The following is a 24,800-nucleotide window of genomic DNA, read 5'->3' as shown; positions in this document are numbered from 1 at the left end:
TGAGACTACCAGGACAATCCAAGTTAGTCGTTTCCCCCTCTCAAGACCCTGTCACACATTCACAGGTCCCAGGAGCTATGACAGACACATATTTTGAGAAGGGGAAAGAGGCATCATTCATCCCATCACAGGGAATAATTTATGTTACCTGCCTTTGGCTGGGTGTCTGTTTCATGGTCCACACGATGGGAGTGAACTCTGCCTTTTATGTTAGGAGAATGAACTGCTGAGATTAGGGTGGTTACAGGTAAAACACCTAGGAGAGGTTGGTGCATATTGATTTCTTATCCAATGCAAGATTTTGTAGTCACATTACTGTGTGTAGGTGTCTAGAAGTAGACATTGCACTCCAGGGGAAAGAAATGTCCCTGAGGTTCTGGAATGGGCAGACAACAGAGGCGAGTGACACAGGTCTGCCCATTAGGTTTGGAGGATGCTGAGCCAACTGCTGTGTCTGATGTTTCCAGGGACAGCACATGCCCACCACCCATGGCTCGCACAGGGCTCAGAACTGTCCTCAGGGGTGTCAAGCCATCCCATTGCCCTGTGTTAAAATAGCTCTAGACAATAAATACTAAATGAAATTTCCCTTCCCCATGCAAAATCCAATTCACATCTTCTCATAAATCCTGCCTGAGGCTCCTGCTACAATTTCTTAGGCTCACAACCCCATCACAAGGTCACTCTGAAATTAGTTTGGAGGCAGTTTTCTCTGTGGCTGGCATGGTTGAATAAAGAACGGGGGAAATTATGATTGGATTTTTTTGGACGATATTTATGCTTTGAAAAGAAAAATTCAACTTCTGTTGCTATCAATGGCATTAGAACTAGTTGATTTCCTTTGTTGTTATATGATTTTAATGTATGTTCTAGGACTGTTATATAACAGAATAAATTGATTTTAATTTATCTTGCTAAAATAAAGATAATCAACGCATGTTATATCTCATAAGCATTGCAGGTATTTTCATTCTTGCAAGCCAAAGAGAATTTAGTATTGTGTCCTTAAATGTAAACACAAAAAATGAACAACATATGTAATCACTGAGATGATCAGAATACAGTCTCCTTCCTGAAGATAGGTCTTTTTCCGACAAGAGTCAACACTTTCACCGATGCTTGGACTGTTCCCTTTATGTCAACCCTGATTTCACTCTTGAAGGAAATGCGTACATTTCTCTTAAGGCAAGTCTGTAATAACAATAAAAGAAACAAAGCCCCTGGATATTTTTGTAATTAACAAAACCAATGCAAGCTTATTGTAAAGACAGGCAAATGTCAATGAATATAAGATCGAGGTTGTGAGTCCCAAAGAATAGACATAACACATGACATTGAGCTCTTAATCAAAGGAGTACCTGGCAAACGATAGGTTCTCAAAAAAGTTTAGGGCTTGAATTCAGGACAAAATAAATATCACCTCTAATCTCATTGTTACTGAATTTTGTCACATTTCACCTTTAACCTTTTGACTATGTTGTATGTGTATGTATACATACCAGATAATTAAGAGCATTTTCTTAATGCCAATAAATATCTGAAAACACCATTTCATTGGCCTGATTACATTTTGCTATGTGAATATGCTAAAGTCACTCAATCATTCCTCTATCCTTATCTAGTTAGCAGATTCCAAATTTTTGTTAAAATGTGAAATTAAAATGTGAAAACCATGCCTATACATCTTATTCTGATTATCTATTTAGGATTGGTTCCTAGAATACAGGACCAAAGGGCTATTAAACATTTTAACAAGTCTTGGCACACAAATAGATCTACTGCTTTTTTAAAAAAAGATTTTATTTATTTATTTATTTATTTACTTACTTACTTACTTACTTACTTACTTACTTACTTATTCATGAGAGACACAGAGAGGAGGGGCAGAGACATAGGTAGAAGGAGAAGCAGGCTTCCTGCAAACATCCTGATGTGGGACTTGATCCCAGGACTCCGGGATCATACCCTGAGCCAAAGGCAGATGCTCAACCACTGAGCCACCCAGGTGTCCCAATCTACTGCCTTTTTTAAAAGATTTTGTGGGATCCCTGGGTGGCTCAGCGGTTTGGTGCCTGCCTTCAGCCCAGGGCATGATCCTGGAGTCCTGGGATCAAATCCCACATCAGGGTCCCTGCATGGAACCTGCTTCTCCCTCTGCTTGTGTCTCTGCCTCTCTCTTCTCTGTGTCTTTCATGAATAAATGAATAAAATCTTTAAAAAATAAAATAAATAAAAAGATTTATTTATTTCTTTGGCAGAGAGAGTATGTGCACACAAGCAGGGGGAGAGGCAGAGGGAAAGGGAGAAGCAGACTCCTCTGCTGAGCAGGGAGCCCAACCTGGGCCGAAGGCAGATACTTCACCAACTGAGCCACCCAGGTCCCCCAGATCTATTACTTTCATATATGGGACATTCCATGAAGATTTTCTGTTGTTTATAATTATATTTACTGGAAGCTGTAATATAATCTACCTTTTCCAACTACTGCATAGGGGGTATGGGCTGTATATGTTAAAAAATATTTTGTTCTTTAATATGTCTAATCCCTTTCTAAGGAATCTGAACTTGTTTTAAGGAAGAATCATCAATCTGGGGCCCAAGGAGATGGAATTCAGGGGTTTGTAAACCTGGATGGGGAAAATACATTTTTATAATTTTTTTTTTAGCCTTGAACTGAAAATTTATCATACCCTCAAATAATGAACGTAGGCAAGAGCCAGAGCAGCAAGGATGGTGACTTTTCACAAGCTGATATGGCAGTGATCTTTATGTCATCTTGCATTTTCAATAGATACTTCAAAATATATTCTGCTCTTCACACTTGTTTGAAATCGCAGTGGCTATGAGATGTACTCCTCGGCTTCATTCGCAGGGTTTATTAAGGGAGCACATCTACTGCATCACCAAAAATATTTTTTTAACCATGTTTCAATATAATCACCCTCCTTGGCACTGCTATGAGTTTGATTCTATGAAATTAAAAACAGTATTCTAAGAAGATTCACAGGCATTAGGGAGCCACCAATGCAGTCCATGGCACCAAAAAGGATGTGGACCTTCACTTTGGCAGCAGCTTGGGGAACAGTCAGAAGACAACAAAGAGAAGACATGTAAGACATGCCACACACTCTGAAGGACTCCAGGTATGCGGGCCAGGTGACACCAAGGCCGCACAGGAGGACAGCGTCAGGCTGTACCCAATTAAATACAACGTGGTGGACCACTTACCACTCTTCTGTCTTTCAGCCCTTTGGATCACCTTCTGCAGGCTCAGCCTGGTGCACAAGCCCCTAAGCTCTTGTACGATCTGCCACCTGTCCCCAGCAACACAGATGAGGCAGCACTCAGCCAGGTGCAAGCAGCAGCCTCTCCCTAGAATTCTCCAGTATTGGCCTCACTCACTGGATGTCACAGCTACCTTCGGCACCCACGCGATCCTCGTTCCCACTGCAGGTCAGATAAACTCCTTCTGAGCAAATTTGCTTCTGTTTGAGAGTGCTCAGAGTTCAAGGAGCAAGTGGGCCATCCAGCAGGTGAGATGGGAAGGGGTGTGCTATAAACACATCGTGCTATTGCTGGAGCCTTGGGAAATGTGGGCTGGCTTCAATGATTTTAAATCTCCCATGCCTCCCTTTTAATGATTTCATGGGAAAGCAGCCTCTATGCCCACAACCGCCAAGTTGCACGTACCTATGACATCCCACCTCTCAAATCTGTGCCACAGTGCTCCTAGCATTTGACACCCACCCGCCCATCCCATGCAGCCCTGGGACACTAGCACCATCGCATCCCTTTCTGAGGGCTCCATGCTGGTTTTCTCCATGAGGATCTGTTGTAATGAGCACCTGCACACTCAGCAAAATACTGTTCTCATCCATGTTCCATTGGCATCCAGGAACGGGTAATCAAAACCATGTCCAGCAAGCATCTCAGACTCCGAAAGTTACACAGGGACAATGCTAAGCAGTTACAGAGAGACCATCCCAATGACTAATGCTGATGTCAACTGAGTGCAAAAACACCTGCTCACATTAAGGGGGTCCCAAATGATTGCTATACATCTTGAAACTGATCCTGACATCTGTCCACAACTGAAAAATCCATTTTTTTCCTCTCCAGAGTATTTTAGGATTCAGATTGTAGTTGAGAGCCCATGACCTTCTAATGGGGTTGAGGTCATACATCTTATTTCTATGGTATAAAAATTAGATCTACCTTTGTGACAAAGATGAAGGATCTGCATTTATTGATTGGAATCTTCAGTTCAATGAGCTGAATCTCTTCAAAACAGTAAGATGAAAGAACTCTTAGTGCTGCCAGCGGTTAGAACGGCTGGCTGGACACTGCATCACTTCCTTGATGCTGATCACTGAGCATTTATACTAAGGTTAAGATTTCACTGAGAAAAAATTTTGCAATCTCATAAAAGAGCAAATTCACATATAAAGAGGAAAATAAAATAGTAATTCAGGGAGCAATAAAGTAATCTGATACTTGCTAACTTGGTGGATCCCAATGAGAAGCTGAAAATGAACTACCATAAAATGAAGTCTAGAAATTGCATATACATGGAGGGACAGAGCACGCCATCTCCTGTCTCTGGGCTCTCACCCCAGCAGCATGCCGCGGAGGTTTCAGCATACCCACTCACACACATGGGGTCTTCTTCATCGCTGCATACTATTCCACTGCTAAGGTGTAGCTCAATTTTCTAGTCCTTCACCAGTTGATTGACATTTGGATTGTTTCTAATTGGGGCTTTTATGGAAAATGCAGTATTATGGGAGACAGAAAAGATTACAGGTGATCACTTGGAATTGGGGAGGTGCGAATTCATAGCAGATGAGAAAAAAAAGACTTTTTTGGTAATGGAAGTGCTCTAATACTGGATTGTGGTGATGGTTGAAGTTTTCTAAAACTCATGTAACTGCATACTTTACATGAGTGAATTTTTTTTTAGTATTTCTTTTTTTTAATAATAAATTTATTTTTTATTGGTGTTCAATTTGCCAACATACAGAATAACACCCAGTGCTCATCCCATCAAGTGCCCCCCTCAGTGCCCGTCACCCATTCACCCCCACCCCCCGCCCTCCTCCCCTTCCACCACCCCTAGTTCGTTTCCCAGAGTTAGGAGTCTTCATGTTCGGTCTCCCTTTCTGATATTTCCACCCACTTCTTCTCCCTTCCCTTCTATTCCCTTTCACTATTATTTATATTCCCCAAATGAATGAGACCATATAATGTTTGTCCTTCTCCGATTGACTTATTTCACTCAGCATAATACCCTCCAGTTCCATCCACGTTGAAGCAAATGGTGGATATTTGTCATTTCTAATGACTGGGTGAATTTTATGGCATGTAATTTAGAATTCCAAAGCTCTAAAAGAAAAGAAAAGCAAATTAAGAATACTAACTTCCATTACTTTCTTGCTACCTTCTCCCTATATGTCTAAGAAGAGAAGCTACACCAGGCTAAGTGACGACAAAATTAATCACAAGAGATAAAGGCTAGCAAGTCACTGCGGAAACTTCTTAAACTAATTGGCTCACAGCACAGAAGCGAAGAGCTGTCAGAAGAAAGGCACTTTTAGAAATGATAGAAAATCCAAAGCATGTACATTTAAAAATAAAATAAGCCATCCTGTTCAAGAGAACAATAACCAGAATGAAATTTTTAGACCCTAAGAAACAAGATGATAGTTTTCACAGTTGGATTATAAATAAAGCTACTTTGGATGGATCCTATAATTCTTCTTTTGTTTCTTTTTTTAACATTCCATGAAATACTATTATCTTTCTCAACTGTTCCCCAGGCCTTCAAGAAACAGATAATCCAAACACAGCGTTTGTTCTATGAAGCTAAGCACACTGCAAAAATGTGGAGATTTCAGGATGTTTGCAGGTGCTCACAGTAAAGCACTGTCACAGTGTATGAAGGCAGAGATCAGAGGACCAGAGCAACCCAGACAGCTAAGTGATCAAAAGTCTGGCTTTCCCCAAGAACTTCTCCCTCACCGTCAAAAACATCTAAGGTATGCAGGGATCTATGTACCCGTTTTACAATGAACACCCATCAAAACAAGTATGACTGCAGATACTCATGACTCAAATTAAAGCAAGTTAAAAAAATTATATTTTACCTTATGCATATATCCATATTACTCATTTGTATAACTATAAATATAGACAAGATAGAGACAAAATACAGATATGGATACAGATATAGATGAGACACAGATACATAGATACGGATACAGACATAGACCTATTTTTCCCCATAGGACTCTTATGCACACACCCGCATGCACACACACATTCACTTCGCATGCAGTTTCCAGTTCAGAAATTTATACAAAGCCAGAGAGCAGGCCGCAGTTTTCTAGATGGCTGTTAGGTGTCCCATCAGATATGCCTGCGTCGAGGAAGGAAAAGCTCCTCATTCACTGGAATCACAAGTGATATGAATGAGGAACTTCTCCTTCCTTGTCGCAGGGTGGAGTGGGTCCCCGGCGCTGTGAAATCACAAGTCGCCAGCAACAGGACATCAGCCGTGATCCATGGCACTGGTGTGTACAGAGCATGGTGATAAACGCCAGCGAGCGGCATGATACAATCCCTGCTGCGATGAGGTTATTAGTCACGCCGCAATCGTTAACTTTGCAGCTGGAGCAGCGGGCGCTTGAGTCCCACGTGCCCCAGAGGTCCTAATGAAAGTCAAGGCAGCTTGTGCAAGGAAGGACGAGTGGCACTAAAGCACTGCTGTCACCCGCTGAAAGTGGGTGTTAAATAATTTAATTCCAAATTTGGTACTCTACTTGGAAACGGGAGATATTAAATATCAAATATATGGGTGTAATAAAAGTAAAGCAACACAAAGGTAAATTAAGGCAAAGCTCACACTTCCCCGCACTTCCACATAATGGGATTGGGTGGGCATCAGGAAATGGTAAATGAGTCAGCCTGAGGTATAATTTCACAGAGAATTGGGCTTATAATTTTCCCTTAACGGTAACACCATGTGCCTGAATTATCACGCCACCTTCCATAGTCGGTATGTTGCTCAGGGAAGCGTCCATGTCCTGGGGCAGAAGGCAGCATGGTCTCAGGCCAATCCCAGAGCCACCTCCTCCACGCTGCCCGCTGAGCATCGCACACACCTTCCTTCCTCCGAGGCACGCGCTCGGGGCCAGCCTTTCCAGGAGCTGCGATATCCCATCCTGCCCCTGTCTACATTAACTCAGTGTTGCCCTCAAAAACAACACACGTCCACGGGTCTCTTTTGTAAGTACTTGAGAGATAGCATCGGACACAGTATTCCAACTTCCTGCTCCGCACAACATTGGATGTTCAGGTCAATTGGAGGCTGACATACATTGCTAACTAGATCTAGGGGTGCTTGGGGGCGCAGTTGGTTAGGTGAGCATCTCACTCTTGATTTCAGCTCAGGTTGTGATCTCAGGGTCGTGGGATCGGTCCCGCAGTGAGCTCTGTGCCTAGTGGGGAGTCTGCTTGTCTCCCTCTCCCTCTGCTCCTCCCGCCACTTGCTCTCTCTCATATAAACAAAATCTTAAAAAAATAATAACTAGCTCTCAGCTGCTTCTCACAATGGCAGAATAGGATTCCACCATATGAATGTAGCATTTTTTAAAAAAATCAATTCACCCCTTGATGAATATTTAGTTTGGTTGTGGCCCTCAGCTATTTTTAAAGATGCAGCAACGAATGCCATTGTATACATCTCTCCATGTCCATAATCAAACTTTAATCTGGACTAGATGTATCCAGAAATGCAGTTTTAGGGTTATACGGATGTACGTCTTAAATGTTATTAGTCAGATACTGACAGATATCTCTCCAAAGTGGATGAAGTATTTTATAATTCTTTCAGCACAGAGAGTATAAGCATCCCTTGTGCTTCCTCATTCTCAGGAAAACATTTTATTATGTGCATCTTCTCCCTCCCCGCCCCCACAATACGATTAGAAGAAATGATATTGGAAACAATACCTCGGTTTGTTGTATCCCTAATGCAGAAGTTATTAAAACATACTTGAACAGAAATACTTCTGACAGGTTCTAAATTCAGACCCAACACTTGATAAAACCTCCACATCCAACTAACATAATTCATCTCGTCCTCCAGGAAATTTTCATTTAGAGTATGGAAATAAAATATAATTCTCCACAATCTAGGAGAACTTGGTATGCAGGCTCCCTGTATTATACACCATTTTAACAATCTGAAAACAATTAATAGATGTTTCTCTTAGCATGGTGCTCTTGATAATTTCAGCGTGTTCACACGCAGGATTATATGAGATGCTCACAAGAGGTCAGCAAAAGCTGATCTCCCGTTGCTGATATTACAGAAGAGGATGCTTTACCTCTTATTACCTGTCTGGCACATGACCTGGCCAAAATAAAATGGGAAATACATACCAGATTTCCTGACTCTGACGCCCATGCCCTTCTACCCTTTGGAAAGGAATTATCATTCAAATGGTAATATTTATGCATATCATAATCCCTAAGTCAATGATAAGGATGTTGTCAGCATTTAGGGCATCAAACAAATCACACAGGAAAAACGTACCATTCTGACAACTTTATACCACTGTCTCTGGCTTTGTTGTTGTTAAACTTGGGTTCTATACCTCAAAAGAGTTGAATTGTCTTGCTGAAAAAAATATATCTAATCAAATCATTACATTAAAAAAAAAAAACCTCAAGATTTTTCTTTTCCATCACTTGGTTTGTCATCTTGGTAGAGCCGAGCAGCAGCAAAGTACAAATTGTTAACACTTTGCTTTTTTTTTTTAAAGATTTTATTTATTTATTCATGAGAGACACAGAGAGAGAGGTACAGACACAGGCAGAGGGAGAAGCAGGCTCCATGCAGGGAGCCTGAACGTGGGATTCGATCCCGGGTCTCCAGGATCACACCCTGGGCTGAAGGCAGTGCTAAACCGCTGAGCCACCCGGGCTGCCCAACACTTTGGTTTTTAAAGCCACACAGAACATTTTCAATCTATAAGATCTCTATTACAAGTAATTATTACCTGAAAACAAAGAGGCCAGATCTTTCTCGCTTCAAATCTGGGCAACCTGGCAGATGGACACAGCATCCCAAAAGAGTCCGTATTCCACTCAGCAATGACAAGGACAAACATCCACGCCTCTGTTAAACAATTGCCACAGTGCATTACAGCTTCATTTTTTCCTGTTTTCCCTATCTTATGTTTTCCTAATTCAAAACAATCCATGTTCATTATGGGAATTTTCAGAAACACACCTTGAGCAAACAATGGGGAAATCATGGGTCACGTGTGACATCACCAACTGGGGATGAACACGGTCAACATTCTGATTGAACCGTTTCAATTTTTGCTGCCCTCTATTTATTTAGAAACATTATATTGTGAGCTCTTTTTAATTTACTTCTATAATACATTTAATAAGATGTAATACATACATTGTCAAAGTCACCATTTTTAAAGTATACAAGTGAGTGGCTTTTAGTTTTTTCACAGCATGGTCCAAGCATCCCCCACTACCTACCTGCAGGATCTGGTTATTGATTCCAAAAGAAACACATATCCACCAGCAATCAGGCTCAGCCCCCAATCCTCAGGCAGCCCCTGAGCTGCTTAGATGCAGATCTAGGAACTGGCCTACTTGGGACATGTCATCTAAATGGTTTGTGTCACATGGTGTGGCATCCTCAAAGCTGGTCCATGTTGTAGGTGGGTCAACACTTCTCTCCGTGTAACTGCAGGCAATGTCCCCTTGGGCGGGCACACCACATGGTTTATCCATTCACCTTTCACCTGTGGTGGGTGCTGCTGGTGTGAGAGTTTGTCCAACAGTTTTTGTGCAAATGTTTGCTTTCCGTCCCCCCGAGTGTATAACTATTAGTGCTGGACCTCATGGTAACTAGGTTCACTCTCCTGTTCCTGTGGCCATGTTTATACTCTTGGTTGGCTGGTTTTCAGGAGTCTCTCATCACTTCCACTTCTGAAGTTTCTTTTTCCTGAAGGTTTTGCCCAACTGTGCTGATCTGAGTTTCTGCAGCACCAACCCTGACAGCCATAGGGTTCCAGCTTCTCTTTGCCCTCCTAATCTTATGGCTTCCTGTCCTTGAGGCTGGATCTTCAGGACATGAGTCTGAGAACACTGATCAGTGTCACAAACCATCTCTGTATCATGCAGGCAGCTCTGTCTTTGTCTCTCACTTTCAAGGGTTTCCCCAAGTTCATTCTCAGAGTGATGCTCCCATCCATCCTTGGGTATGGAGACCCATCCCCTGCCATGGAGACCCTGCCTGCTCCAGCGAGGAAGTCTGTGGCTCAACATGTTCATAGGCACCTGTGTACCGCCTGCCCTATCAAGATGCCATCCTGGTGTTTCAGGCCTGCGTCTCCACTCTCATTCCAGCTCTCTCTCTCTCTCTATGTGTGTGCACTTGGGACCAGCCACTTTGGCACCCTCCTTCAGTTCATTCCCATCTGCACCTCACAAATGCTGCCTTAACTCACTTTCTCATATTCTTCCTTTATACTTCTCTAGAAACCTCCATTCATGCCTGACAGAGTGAAGGTGATCACCAGGTACCATGCACTTGTCATCATCCTATTGGAAGTCTCACAACACCTGCCCTTTACAAATTGCCGAGAAAGAAGATTTGGGCTGCCTGACCCATGTTCTTCTGTCTCTGGAGCAAAAAAAATGATTCTGAGTTGAACATACCATTGTCTGTCTGGTGCAGCCACGTGGTTAAGTCCTAGCCAAGGAGATGTAAAAGGAAACCAGGGTTTGGCATGGTTTCCAGGAAAGTTGCTGAAAGAGAGCTGACCCAGCTGAGAAAATCTTTTCCACAGGGCAGATGGAATGATTGTCATCTTAGTCCATGAGAATGGAAGCCCTGAACTGGAATGCTGTGCAATAAAGACAGGAGTTGGGGCACCTGGATGGCTCAGTTGTTTGAGCATCTGCCTTCAGCTTAGGTCATGATCTCATCGAGCTTCACATTGGGTTCCCTGATCAACGAGGAGTCTGCTTCTCCCTCTGTTTCTGCTCCTTCCCTTGCTGTGTTCTTTCGCTCGCTCACTTTCTCTCTCTCTCTCAAATAAATTCTTTTAAAAAAGGAAAAGAAAGACAAGTGCCTGGGACCCTGACTGTATTGGAGAGTTGACGTACCAGTCCTGGCCTGCTTACTGCAGGCTTCTTCTGGGTGACAGAGAAATAAAATTCTGTCTTCCATAACTTTTATTTGCATTAAAAATTAAATAATCAAGTAATCCTAACAAATATAATTTGAGATATACTTATTGATGCCAGAATATCGTCACTTTGAATATACATTCATGACTTTAATCGTATCTGTCTATATTTGAAATATCAATTATTTTTATGGCAGTTCATGTCCTTCATATACATTTCAAAGCAAGACATACTACCTATGATAAGCATAACACCAGTGCCGTATATAATAAGGAGATGATAATTCTGAAAAAAATTAAATTCTAGCTGTGTACTCTTGCCTGTCTAGGATCTGCTGGCAAAGGAGAGATGCTGTTAAGACAAGGTAGATGAATGCTTCCATTAGAAGTCTTGCTGGAGAACAGAAAACCATGGGAGCTTCTGTCATTCAAATTTATTCAAACCCACATCTATGTTACCACCTAATATCATTTGCATAGCAACAGTGACAGACTTTGGAAAACACTCATCTATGCAGAGAAGAGCACGTACATAAAAAATATATGGCTTTTGTTATACATTGGTCTCAGTTTCCATTGTGCTGTAGTGAGTAAGATTCTAAAAGTGCAAAATGGAATCTGATGGATGGAGCATTAGTTCTTCTGCTCTGTTCCATAGTATTTCCTGGCAACCCTTTAGTCAAGAGACCCCCATAGCTGCAATGACATTCATATGTTAATACTATGATGATAAGGTTTTCAGCAACAAACTTTTCCAGAAAGGAAAGAATGTATTTTAACTCAGGTGAGAGATCTTCTCTCTTTCCTGTTGAATTCATCACTACCACAAGTGTCTCCTTAATCCATAAAATTACACCTGTCACAGTGACTTAACTTCATTAACACAACTTTGTGAACCATGGTGAATTATTAGCAATACAAAATCCATGACTATCAAGCTAATTAAGATTGCCTCTTTGAATTCTGATGATCTGATTCTGACTTTTAAGAATAACTAAAAAATATTCAAAGAGACTGGGAAGAGTTTATAAAGCAAGACAACTTCTGAAGCAAAACCTCCTAACACTAAAATATCCACTCCGTAATACATTTTCCAATTATCCTTCAGATAAAGAGAAATAGATCACCTCCCAGGCCACTCACTACTCCAAATACTGGAGCATGATGTTTCTTCATTGAATATAGTACAGACAGAAGTGAAATGAAACATTCTGAAGTGAGGATAGAAATGGAATATATTAATGAATGTATGATATTCAAAAAATGTCAATTTATCTGTATACATTTTATTAAATGGTAATACATGCACAAAGCAAAAAAATTCACAGTCCAAATGGTTCACAATATAAGATAACTTACATTCAGCCTTCTGCCTCAACTTCCTGGCAGCCACTCAGGAGAAAGCACAGTTGCCAGACCCTCTGCTCAGGAAAGTACCTTTCTCTGGGTTTTCCCCAAACAGGGCTTCAATATATACATCCTGTTATATGCCTTGCTTTTTTAAGCAGGTGTCTTGGAGGGGATTCAGTATGTATGGTTTGCATCATAATGCATACAGTAACAGAGATGAAGTATAATTTTAGAACTGCAGCAAACAAACATTTTTGGAGAAACCCATGTGCACCAGACGCTGCTCTAGGGACTGGAGCCGTAGCTGCAAACAGGGAGACACATGTTACCAACTGAGAGAGCTCCCATTTCCAGGCTTCCTCATTTAAGCAAAGGCTTCCTAGCTGTGGCCTAAAAACTGGATTCCAAAACCATAACCTCCATATCCATGCACGTGAGTACACATAAATCACATGGCAATGCGTGTGTACATGCATGCACATACTTAAACACCTATATAATAAATACATTGTATATATGTTCTATATAGTAGTGCTACTAAATACATGTACATGTATCTATACATAGATGTGCATGTCTCTCAGAACAAACACATGCTGTATATGTACATGCATAATATGCTGTGTATCACATATCACATATTAGCTACACAGACATACATAAATGTGTATGCCAAGTGTGCCTGTGTGCTTTTAATATCATCTGGACCAATAGCAGGAAAATAGAAAATAGCCATCAGGATCTACAAAGCATAAGACATGTTGGGGCACCTGGGTGTCTCAGTGGTTGAGTATCTGTCTTCAGCTCAGGGTGTGATCCTGGGGTCCTGGGATCGAGTCCCACATCGGGCTCCCTGTGGGGAGCCTGCTTCTCCCTCGGCCTATATCTCTACCTCTCTCTGTGTGTCTATCACAAATAAACAAATAAAATCTTAGATAAAAAAAGGATAAGGCATGTTCTCCATAGGGAATGGTGATATGATACCAGGGCTTTGAAGAAATAACTTGATATTCCACTCAGGGCACTTGCTTCTTAAGGAAGATACTGATACAAATCAAAGAAGAGAAGTGGCAAGCACCATGCATTGTTATGTTTCCACGTGCTCTGCAGACGCTCAGAAGTGTTCAAGCACCCCTTGGAAGCCCTTTGCTTGACCCATGGGAAATCAGTTTACATCTTAATGGGGATGAGGCACCCTCAGAAAGTTTCCTTACCTCTCCTCCGGGCCCAAGACAAACTGATCTAATGCTTAGCCATAAAATCAAAAGCAAAACAAACAAACAAAAAATACAAACAAAAAAACCAGCAACATAAAAGTTTAAAATGGTTCATATTTCTTCACATGTCATAGAAAACACTTCAACTACTACTATTAATAATACCCCTCCCCACCAAGGAAATGCAAGAAAAAGAGCAGAAAACAGAACAGAGTGATTGAGATCCTTCCTCTCAAATTCCTCTCCTCTTCTGGTAAAGAACCTGCCTGCCTGTCTATCACATATCCATCCATGCATCCATCCATCCTTCCTTCCTTATTTGTGCTAACTTCACAACACAAAAGAAACCTTTACTGAGGTGGCACCTAACTTCCCAAATCCCATGACTGGTGCAGACATATCTGGACGTGTGGTTATGTGCAAGTTCACTCTGTGAATCCATATGGCGTCCTATTACTACACAGACATTTGGGGCAGAGCTCAGATGCACATTTCTTCTTTTTCTTCTCATCTACTCTCTTAAGAAAATCTTCAAAAAGCACTCTTAGGACACTGGTCACAAAAGAAGAGACACAAGCCAGAGCTCAAGAATTGACAACCTGAATCCTGGTGCTCCAGTGTGAACCAGAAGGAACGCACAAGGGATCCCAAGTCAAACTATCCCCAAACTGGCATCAAATGCTCCCTGATAATGAACCAAAAAAAAGTGTCATAAGCGTCCATTGAGATTCATGACTTCAATATTAGAATAAGTAAATGGAAAATTTTTATTTTTTCCAAACACTGACCAATGGAGTTTAATAATCTGACACCGAAAAATAATGTGTTACATACCTGGGATTAATCTGCTTGTTTGTTTCTTTTTTTTATTTTTTTTATTTTTTTATTTTTTTTATTGGTGTTCAATTTACTAACATACAGAATAACCCCCAGTGCCCGTCACCCATTCACTCCCACCCCCCGCCCTCCTCCCCTTCCAACACCCCTAGTTCGTTTCCCAGAGTTAGCAGTCTTTACGTTCTGTCTCCCTTTCTGATATTTCCCACACATTTCTTCCCCCTTCCCTTATATTCCCTTTCACTATTATTTATATTCCCCAAATGAATGAGAACATATAATGTTTGTCCTTCTCCGACTGGCTTGTTTCTTTGTTTGTTTGTTTTTCAATCTTCGGTAATATAAAGAGCAAAAAAGCAACCAGCCAAAAAGTGGCAAAAATATGTGACCAGACTAGGAATTCTCGAGAACCACAAATGAGGTTTCAGGAAACAGAAACAAATCAAGAACCACTGAGTTTTCAAGTCTCTCTGCCCCGCTGGGAGTTGACGGTTTCTAATTTGGTGGGTATCAGACTCAGATTCAAGTTTTAATTTGTCTCTAGAGTGACTCACAATGTCCCATAATTGCACAGTAGACAGTTTACCGTTCATCAGAAACACGTGCACACAAATATAATCACAGACACCTACATGGCAAATGTGGAACACACTCCACAGGTGCCAAGAGTTACACAGTGTTGTTGCGACACTCACAGGACAGGCTGTTTTATCAGAGCTGCCCTGACGGGCGAGGAGGAGGCCATGGGGCAGTGCAGCACCATCTGTACATAAATCCCACCTGCAGGAGTGGTCCTTGCAGATGACCCGGAGCTCCGCTAAAATGTGAAGGAGGTCTGCTGTAATAATAGCTCACCTTTCCCAAGGGACGGATTCCATCCATCTTCCCGAGAAATACGAATAACACAGAATACAGGCACCACATACAAACCACAGTGGGAACGGTTGTTAGCAAATGTAGGGGAAACGAACCCCCGTCACAGCGAGTCTGAACATGTTGAAGGCCGCTGGGACTCACCTGTTTTCTGAGCTAGCAGATTTCTTCTGACAAACGATGACAGCCGGTGCGTACTTGCCAGTGTACTCTGTGCCCTCTGTGACCTCCCAAATGGAAGGGCTGCTGGCTCTCACCCCCACGATGCTCACGCCCTTCTTCACCTTGGCCCTGTAAGAGACAGTGAGTGCACAGCTCAGACGGCTCTGGGGAATCCCAGGATACCTGGTTCTGGGGACATGGGCAATGCAACCGCACGCGGCTGCCCGGTAGGCGCATGCTTGTGTGAAACAGGGTTTAATCACATCTTTGCCATCACCTTGCAATAATGGTGCCCCACTTATTCCCACCTTTGGCATAGGAGCTGGCCGCAGCACACTGGCAGTCTGCAGGCATAAAGAAAGTTGCACTCATGGATGGCTTCAGTTTTTTTTTTTTTTTAATGACTTTCCTAAAGACCCCATACTATAAAGACTAAACAAGAAAAGGGAGTGAATTAAAACCATATGAGTGAAGTTAGTAATGACACTGCGTGTTCACAGACCATCCCCTCTGTGCCAGGCACTGACAGATGCCTCACCTGGACTACCTGCTACCCCCGGTGTTCTCAGTGTAGAATGAGGGGCTGTAGCGCACACGGATTTGGGACCAGAGACAGCCCCAGGAACACAGGATCTGAGTCCTGCCTGTGCCCCTCCCTCCATGCAGGCTTTACTGTCATCACTACCCTGAGCATCACGGTCACGGCCGCTGCTTAGAAACTGTGCGCCACATACCAGGCACTCTTCCCAGGTGTGACAGCCTCAACTCTGTTAAGTATCACACGTGCCCTATGGGGTCCGCTTGCACCAAGCGGCTGAGGACCTGGGCACCACACACTCAGGAGCAGGTGCCTTAAGTGTCACATGGCCCTGAACCACCAGGCAGCTCGAACTATGCCCAGGACTCCCCTTGGCATCACTCAAACCCATGAAAACCATGGAAACCACTTACTCTGATCCTACTCACATCCTCTGCTACCCAACACTGGTCAGCTACAGAAAGACAAATTTACAGAAGCCTGTGTCTTGTCTGCCACACGTGTACCCTCCCACCCATTTGTTTATTCTTTCCTCATCGCCCATGGCAGAGGGACAATGATATGACCAGGGGCTCCTCACCAAGATACGAGGGGCCTCGTTCCTCCCCAGGAGGCTGATGAGGGAGGAGGAAGGGAATATCACAGCAGAACCCTTCTTTGCTCCAAGAAGTTTCGAGTGAAAAACATATGGAATGGCGAGTGTACAGTACAAAATGCAATGCATCGCCCACCGCCTGATGTATGAACTGGCCTCGTGTTTGAGCTTCGTGCTCCTGTTGGGTTGAAGAGCTTTGCAGCAAGGGCGGTGGGAATGAGCGGGCGGCTGAGGAGAAGATGGTCTGGGAGGGGCATCCTCCAGATGGGAAACTGCTGTGCTTGCATGGACAAGGCGCCCAAGCCACAGACATGGGCCCTCCACCTCTGACCCTCATGCACAGCCAGAGACAAGCAGGGCGGAAGGGGATGAGACACTCGCAGGACTCAGGGAAGAGAAAGGGACGCATATGCCACTAACCCCAAGAACATGACCTCCCACAGAAACAACTGCAAAGTTATGGTGTAGAAGAGTCAACAGCGGGTATGAGGCTGCCGTTCTAGAAAGGCCACTGGCAGGGAGGCCCCTGGCTGGCATCCAGGCACCAGGCTTATGGGGCGGGGGTTCCCTCCATTCCCTAAGAAGAGGATGTGCCCACACCATTTACACAAACAATGCGGTGTCTGCCCTACACCCACGGAATCTGAAATCATGGTGCGCACCTGGCAGAGAGGCCCGGTGACCAGTCCCCAGGACAAACCCTGGGCTTCCAGGCTCAGGGGACACTCACACGAAAGGTCACAAGTCACTGCTAAGGACTAGAGATGTCGGCATGACTCCCCGTGGGGCTCTAGAAGCCTGAGCCTGGCTCCCCCAGACTTCGCCCCACAAGTCTTTTCCTTTGCTGAATGTGATTTCTGTCCTTTGCTGTAACAAATCACAGTCACGATTAAGACAATATGCTCCATCCTGAGTCCTCCTAGCAAGTCATCAAACCTGAGCGTGGTCCTGGGAGCCCCAACTCACACATACTGATGCGACTGCTCTATAAAGAGAAGAGGAAGTGTGTCTCATGTGTGGCCCTCGGTGCTAATGCAGGCAGTTTTAGGAAGTGAGCTTCAATGGATAGCATGATTTCTGCAAGAAAAAAAAATTGCATGTTTTGTGTCTTAAATAATTATCATACAAGCCAACACTTTGAATGCAGCCATTTATAAATTAGGAATTGAATGCATAGGCCAGAAAGCCATCTCATTTTCTGGATACTTGGGTGAAACACCGCAGGTGAGTAAGCTATGATTTCTGCCTCGCGGGAACTCAATTAAATAGCAAGAAACCAGGATGTGGTGGTTGAAAAATAAAAAGTTCAATTCACTATGGACAGCTGCTATTATATTGAGATGAATTCTAAGGGCTGTCCCAATTATTGTGCACTGGAATTTTATTGAATCAAATTTGCTTTAAATAAATAGGTCATCATCCTGGATGTGGTGATCTTTTCATTATAGAGGAGATATCCTTGCATAAGACTTTTCGGATACATTTCGGATACAGAACAGGCTCATATTTTTCTTAAATTTTATTCACAAGTAGGCCATGTGGAACTCAGATAATATTTCTTCCATGAATCATTCTTAAGTTCTCAGGAAAGAACACAGTTGCTTATTTAACCTACAGAGTATCCAGTATCTGTTCTTGGCGATCCTACTGCAGTAACATGAAGCTGTAAGTTAGAGCATTATTTTTAAGAGAACATTCTTTCTGAAATGTAGCGTGGGACACTAGGAGGTTACTTTTCATAGACACAGAATGTTTTCATAAGAGAAGACACATTTCCAGGGGCTGTTCCAGATGTTCTGAGCTGAAGGACGATCCTTGCTCAAGAGATGTCACTGAACAGCTTGCATCAAGTATGAATCCACACAAGACATTGGACAGTTGTCCCTCGAAGACACATGGACAGCGTATACTGAGCTCGGTTTGTGTCGGCTTGATCATGTTGGAATGCTAATCTCAGAGCAGTTAAGTTGCAGTGTTTTGGAACTATTAAATAATTTGTAGGACACGTGCAGTTTGGCTTCACTGGGTTTGAACCAACTGCTAATTCCTGCCTTTGTTTATGACAACTGAGTTACTTACACTCATTAATGGAAGTTTTATAACCTACTTGTGCCTCAATACATACGGGTTATACTGACAGCTTCATTACACAGAGATAAGCACAGTGCTTGATTTCCAAGGACACTCTGCTGCATATTTATGCATGAAAATGTATCTCCCATAGTGACAGGGCCACAATTTCCCCCATGGTGGGCACACACATGGGGACGGACACGGTAAAACCTGCTTGGGTTAAGGGTATATTGTGTTTTTAAAACATAGCAGAGGGACACTTGGGTGGCTCAGTGGATGAGCATCTGCCTTTGGCTCAGGTCATGATCCCGGGGTCCTGGAATCAAGTCCTACATCGGGCTCCCTGCATGGAGCCTGCTTCTCCCTCTGCCTATGTCTCTGCCTCTCTTTGTGTCTCTCATGGATAAATAAATAAAATCTTTAAAAAAATAGCAGAGCTACAGTACCCCCCCCCCCGCCACACACACATACACACACACAGTTGACCCTTGAACAACACGGGTTTGAACTGCTCACATTCACTTACTCATATGAGTTTTTTTCAATAAATACAGCAAAGTAAATGTGTCTCCTCTTCCTGATGGTTTTCCTAGTAACATTTGATTTTCTCTAGCTTCCCTCTTGCAACGATACAGTATATAATACACAGAACATACAAAATATGTGCTTTTTTCAATGGCATATGTTATTAAAACTTCTGGTCAACAGCAGGCTGTTGGGAGTTATGTTTTGAGGAGTCAGGGTTATACTCAGATTTTTGACGACATGGTGAGTTGACACTCCTTTTTTATTTATTTATTTTTTTATTTAATAAATTTATTTTTTATTGGTGTTCAATTTGCCAACATATAGCATAGCACCCAGTGCTCATCCCATCAAGTGCTCCCCTCAGTGGCCATCACCCAGTCACCCCCACCCCCTGCCCACCTCCCTTCCACCACCTCTAGTTCGTTTCGCAGAGTTAGGAGTCTCTCATGTTCTGTCTCCCTCTCTGATATTTCCCACTCATTTTCTCTCCTTTCCCCTTTATTCCCTTTCACTATTTTTTATATTCCCCAAATGAATGAGACCATATAATGTTTGTCCTTCTCCAATTGACTTATTTCACTCAGCATAATACCCTCCAGTTCCATCCACGTCAAAGCAAATGGTGGGTATTTGTCGTTTCTAATGGCTGAGGAATATTCCATTGTATACATAGACCACATATTCTTCATCCATTCATCTTTCAATGGAGGCTCCTTCCACAGTTTAGCTATTGTGGACATTGCTGCTATAAACATCGGGGTGCAGGTGTCCCGGCGTTTCACTGCATCTGTATCTTTGGGGTAAATCCCCAGCAGTGCAATTGCTGGGTCGTAGGGCAGGTCTATTTTTAACTGTTTGAGGAACCTCCACACAGTTTCCCAGAGTGGCTGCACCAGTTCACATTCCCACCAACAGTGTAAGAGGGTTCCCTTTTCTCCGCATCCTCTCCAGCATTTGTGGTTTCCTGCCTTGTTAATTTTCCCCATTCTCACTGGTGTGAGGTGGGATCTCATTGAGGTTTTGATTTGTATTTCCCTGATGGCCAGTGATGCAGAGCATTTCCTCATGTGCATGTTGGCCATGCCGATATCTTCCTCTGTGAGATTTCTGTTCATGTCTTTTGCCCATTTCATGATTGGATTGTTTGTTTCTTTGCTGTTGAGTTTAATAAGTTCTTTATAGATCTTGGAAACTAGCCCTTTATCTGATAGGTCATTTGCAAATATCTTCTCCCATTCTGTAGGTTGTCTTTTAGTTTTGTTGACTGTATCCTTTGCTGTGCAAAACCTTCTTATCTTGATGAAGTCCCAATAGTTCATTTTTGCTTTTGTTTCTCTTGCCTTCATGGATGTATCTTGCAAGAAGTTACTGTGGCCAAGTTCAAAAAGGGTGTTGCCTGTGTTCTCCTCTAGGATTTGCACCATACACAAAGATAAACTCAAAATGGATGAAAGATCTAAATGTGAGTTGACACTCCTAACTCCCGTGTTGTGCAGGGTCAGTTGTATACCTCTACACACATATACACACATGCACACACACAACATATGTGGGTTCCAATACAGCATCCAGCAACATGATCCCAGCAGCTGGTAACCCAGTGCCGACCCCATGCACACCTGATTTTGCTCCCCCATACCCTGCATCTCCTATTATGGATGACAGAAGGACACAGCACACTTATAAGTGTTGTCGATTTAGTTATCAGCATCCCTGCCCATTAAGTGATAGAAACCTGTGTTTTCCCTGTTGGTTCAAAGTCCAAGGAAAACCCCTTTGGGTCAAAGCAAAGCTTTAAAAAAAAAATGTTCCTCACACACGCACTCTTTTTCTCTCATTAACTGTGGAAAAGAACAATGCGGCTCTGTATCCTCAGATGCCATAGCTATCCCACCGTGGCTGACAACCACGCACTGCATCTAACCGCTGCTTCACCAGGAGCACTTGATAACAGCGCCACTCCCCACTAGTCCACGTACTACATGACACAGAGCATTTAATTTATTGTCAGAGCCACTTTCAGCCTGTCCCCATGTCCTGGCCTTGCCTCAGCCAGCAGGTGCGTTTGTGTGCTTGTTTCCAATGTTATCAGCAGTTCTCTGTGGCTTGTGTGACACTGCACCCCTCTTTCTACCCCTGGGAGGTACTTGGCTAAGTCTCCCTGCCGTGGCTTCAGGATGATCCCAATATATACAGTGGCTCTATGGAAGAGCTGCTGCTACATAAAATCTAAATCTAAAATAGCAGATTCCCACAATTGTTGATCATCATGCACTCAAGCCAGTAAATTATTTGTCAGCATTCACACTTAATGTGGGCATATATTTTTTGTCAACTTTGTGCTTGGACTATTGCAACATGCTATACTATAAAACACACACCAAAAAAAAGGATGCATGAAAATAATGAGATTAAGAGACACATGTTGAGGAGTCCTGATTCTCCACCAACTCAGTGAATCACTGCACACTATTGATTGAGAAACATTGAGAAACAAACATTGAGAAACATTGAGAAAGTCCCATTCGAGCTGCCTTCTGAGTACAGGACAAGGAAACGTGATGACCAGAGGTCATGGTACAATGAAGCAGGTGGATGGGTACTGGCAAGATGCTGAACCTCTCCTGCCAGTTCTGCTGTTCACAGCATCAGGGGGTGAGGGAATCTGTTTCCATGTGGCGATTTCTTGGGGAATGTTAAATTTAGAATAAAGGCAAGTCAGTCTACAGCAAAGTGTTTTTGATGTTGTGCTATCAGTGAGGCACTGGGACCAAAGGAATGTAGCACAGTCCTGACTGTTGAAGGATCATCTGTGTGAGACATTATAGAACAGTCAATACCAGTGGGCAGAGTCTGTCCTCAAGAGAAGGGGGCATCTCCAAGACCCTCAGGGGGAGGAGCTGGGGCAGAGGAGACTTGGGCATGTGGCCTTGGGAGGCTGGGACCCATGGCCAGGTGGAGAGGTGAACAGCTCTCTGTGAATGATTTACTGATTAGACATCACAAGGCCCTGCCTGTGGGGCTTTGGCATCCACTAGAAAGTACCAACCAAGCAAGGGATCGGCTACTCAGGCTGTGAGCACAGATCTCGCATACAGACCAGAGCCCTCACCTCCCGCTGCCCTGCAGGCCCGGTGTTGCCAAGCCTTTGCAATCTTGAAGAGAGGTCAGAGATCCCCACTTGAGTGTAAGATCCCGTTTGGAAAACATCATCCCGGCTAGACATAACAAGTGAGGACTGGAAAGTGTCCAAGGTCACCAGTTTGTGACCTCCACTAGCTGGGGTTCAGTAAGTCAGGCCTCTTCTGAGTGAGTGAATCAAGAAGCCATGGGAGAGCTCCCTGCTACAACCAGGGTGGGACCGAGGCATTCATGCACACAAATGCGCCCACGTCTACACCCCCCGCCCCCATACGTACAACTCACAGTGATGAGTTAACTTTCTCATTTTTGTCCTAAGTGGATGGAATATGTTCTTTGTGGGAAAACAATGAGTGCTACACAGATATGAGGAAGAAAGTAGAAATGACCTGAACTTCCATCTCGTTGAAACTAAATCAACAGTATTTTAGTCATCATCCTTCTACGTACTGCTTTATCCACACCCGACCTGTAGATTTACATAAATAGGATCATGCCCAGGACTGCTACATGACCATACAATTTGGGCACTGGCCAAACCCAGGAAGCATTATTTATGTAGATTATGATATGAAATGTCACTTCTAGAGTTGAGCAGTGCACAACCTGCATAACTGTATGCGACAACCATTATTATATTAAATGTGCTGCTTTATTCACAGATCATCCTGGTCTCTCTCCTTGACTTGGTCCAGGGACAAATAAAATAACTAAAGCAGGAACCTGGCTGGCCACCTATCAACTCAGGAGAATCCAGTGAGGAGAAAAGCCAAAACAGCAGAACATTACACCTTGGCCCAAAAGGTGAGCAACATGTGCTACCAGTCTCTAGCCAGGCAGGCTGCTGGCTCTGAGGACCTCCTGTTTACCCTGGAGCCTGGGTGGGTCAGTACTTGCCATCCTGATAAACCTGGCCCATGGGTTTTCTCTGCCAGCCTAGACAGAGACTGAATGACTTTTTTAAAAGCATCTAAAGCTGAGTGTTTCCTGCACACAATCTCTACTCCTCCCAAGCACTTGGTTTTCCTTCTGACTCTCTGCCCATGAGAAGGGTGCAAAGGCCAGTTTCATGCAGACACAAGTTCAAACAGACACATGATGGGTAGAAATAGGACTGTGTGACAGATGGAACCCCGTGGGCATGAGGAGTGTGGAAGCCAACTGTGAGAAGCTCTGGAGAGAGGGATCCCACCCCCCACCCCAAAAAAGTTTTATAAATACGTGACTGTATACGCAACTGAAGTAGGTAATGAATAACACTAAGATAAACCAAACTGTTTATTTGTTCCTGGATTCATTCATCAAACACAGTTTGATTTTCCTGGAGACAATCACAGGACAGGAAATGCAAATATGAACAAAACACACATTTCCTATCGACTCGGAACTTATATCCAAAGAGAAAGACAGAACACACACACACACACAAACACACATTCAACGTGTGTAAGTTCTATGAAGGATTTTAAAAAAAAGCAAGAGAAGGGTAGAGAGAGCCCAGCATAGGGTGGCTACCCCAGAAAGAGTTAATTATCAACAGACCTGCCCAATGGTAGAGCCAGTGATTAATCAAGTGGGCAGGCAGGAGGGGAGTATGCATACATATATGGACATCTTCTCCAGTGGATTGGTTTTTGCCCAGCATCTGAGTGGGGAAGGAAACTCTACTTGTTCCTGCTGAAAACAGCCTACCACCCAACAGTGAAAGGCACTGTTTAAATGTTCCTTGGCTTATTATATGAGCCCACTGTCTACAGATTCACAGCGATCATTACCACCCCATGCAAACCAGGATTCCCGTTCAGACAAGCGAAGCCTTGATGGAGAGAGACAGCAGTCCTTAACACAGCTCCCATGATGGCTCAGCTGGATGGGTGGCAAGAGAGGGAAACTCATCACCATTTCCAGAAAGATGATCATATCATTTGCCCCTGATACTAAAGCAGTAAGTGCCCACAGTCTCCATGATGCCCACACATGGAGATCAATGTTACAGCTTCACTCATTCTGCGTCTTATTTACTCTCCCATCGTAGACTCATCCAACCAACCAGCAGATGTGCAGGAAAAAGCTCTATTTATTGCTGAATGTGATAGACTGTCAGAGACGACCGTATGCCTAGCCCTTCCTAGAGTGTCCCATAGAAAACAGACCTTACCCATCATCATCATCATCATCATTACATCGCTCTTGACACAGAAACCTGGACGCTTGGCTATTTGGAATTTTACTCTTTCCATGTCATCCATACAATAATCACTAAT

General features: G+C 43.3%; 1 protein-coding gene across 1 annotated transcript in view; it reads right to left on the bottom strand.

Annotated features, from left to right (window-relative positions):
* The window catches only part of TMEM132D (transmembrane protein 132D), a 596,131-nt gene that overhangs the window by 304,163 nt on the left and 267,168 nt on the right, over window positions 1-24,800 (bottom strand). Inside the window, exon 3 of the mRNA XM_072802137.1 lies at window positions 15,644-15,790. Within this exon, the coding sequence (XP_072658238.1) occupies window positions 15,644-15,790 (147 nt within the window). The remainder of the gene's footprint in view (window positions 1-15,643; window positions 15,791-24,800) is intronic.

The sequence above is a fragment of the Canis lupus genome, chromosome 27 (assembly GCF_048164855.1).
Source record: "Canis lupus baileyi chromosome 27, mCanLup2.hap1, whole genome shotgun sequence".
Lineage (NCBI taxonomy): Eukaryota > Metazoa > Chordata > Mammalia > Carnivora > Canidae > Canis > Canis lupus.
This window is presented reverse-complemented; position numbering and strand designations above follow the sequence as displayed.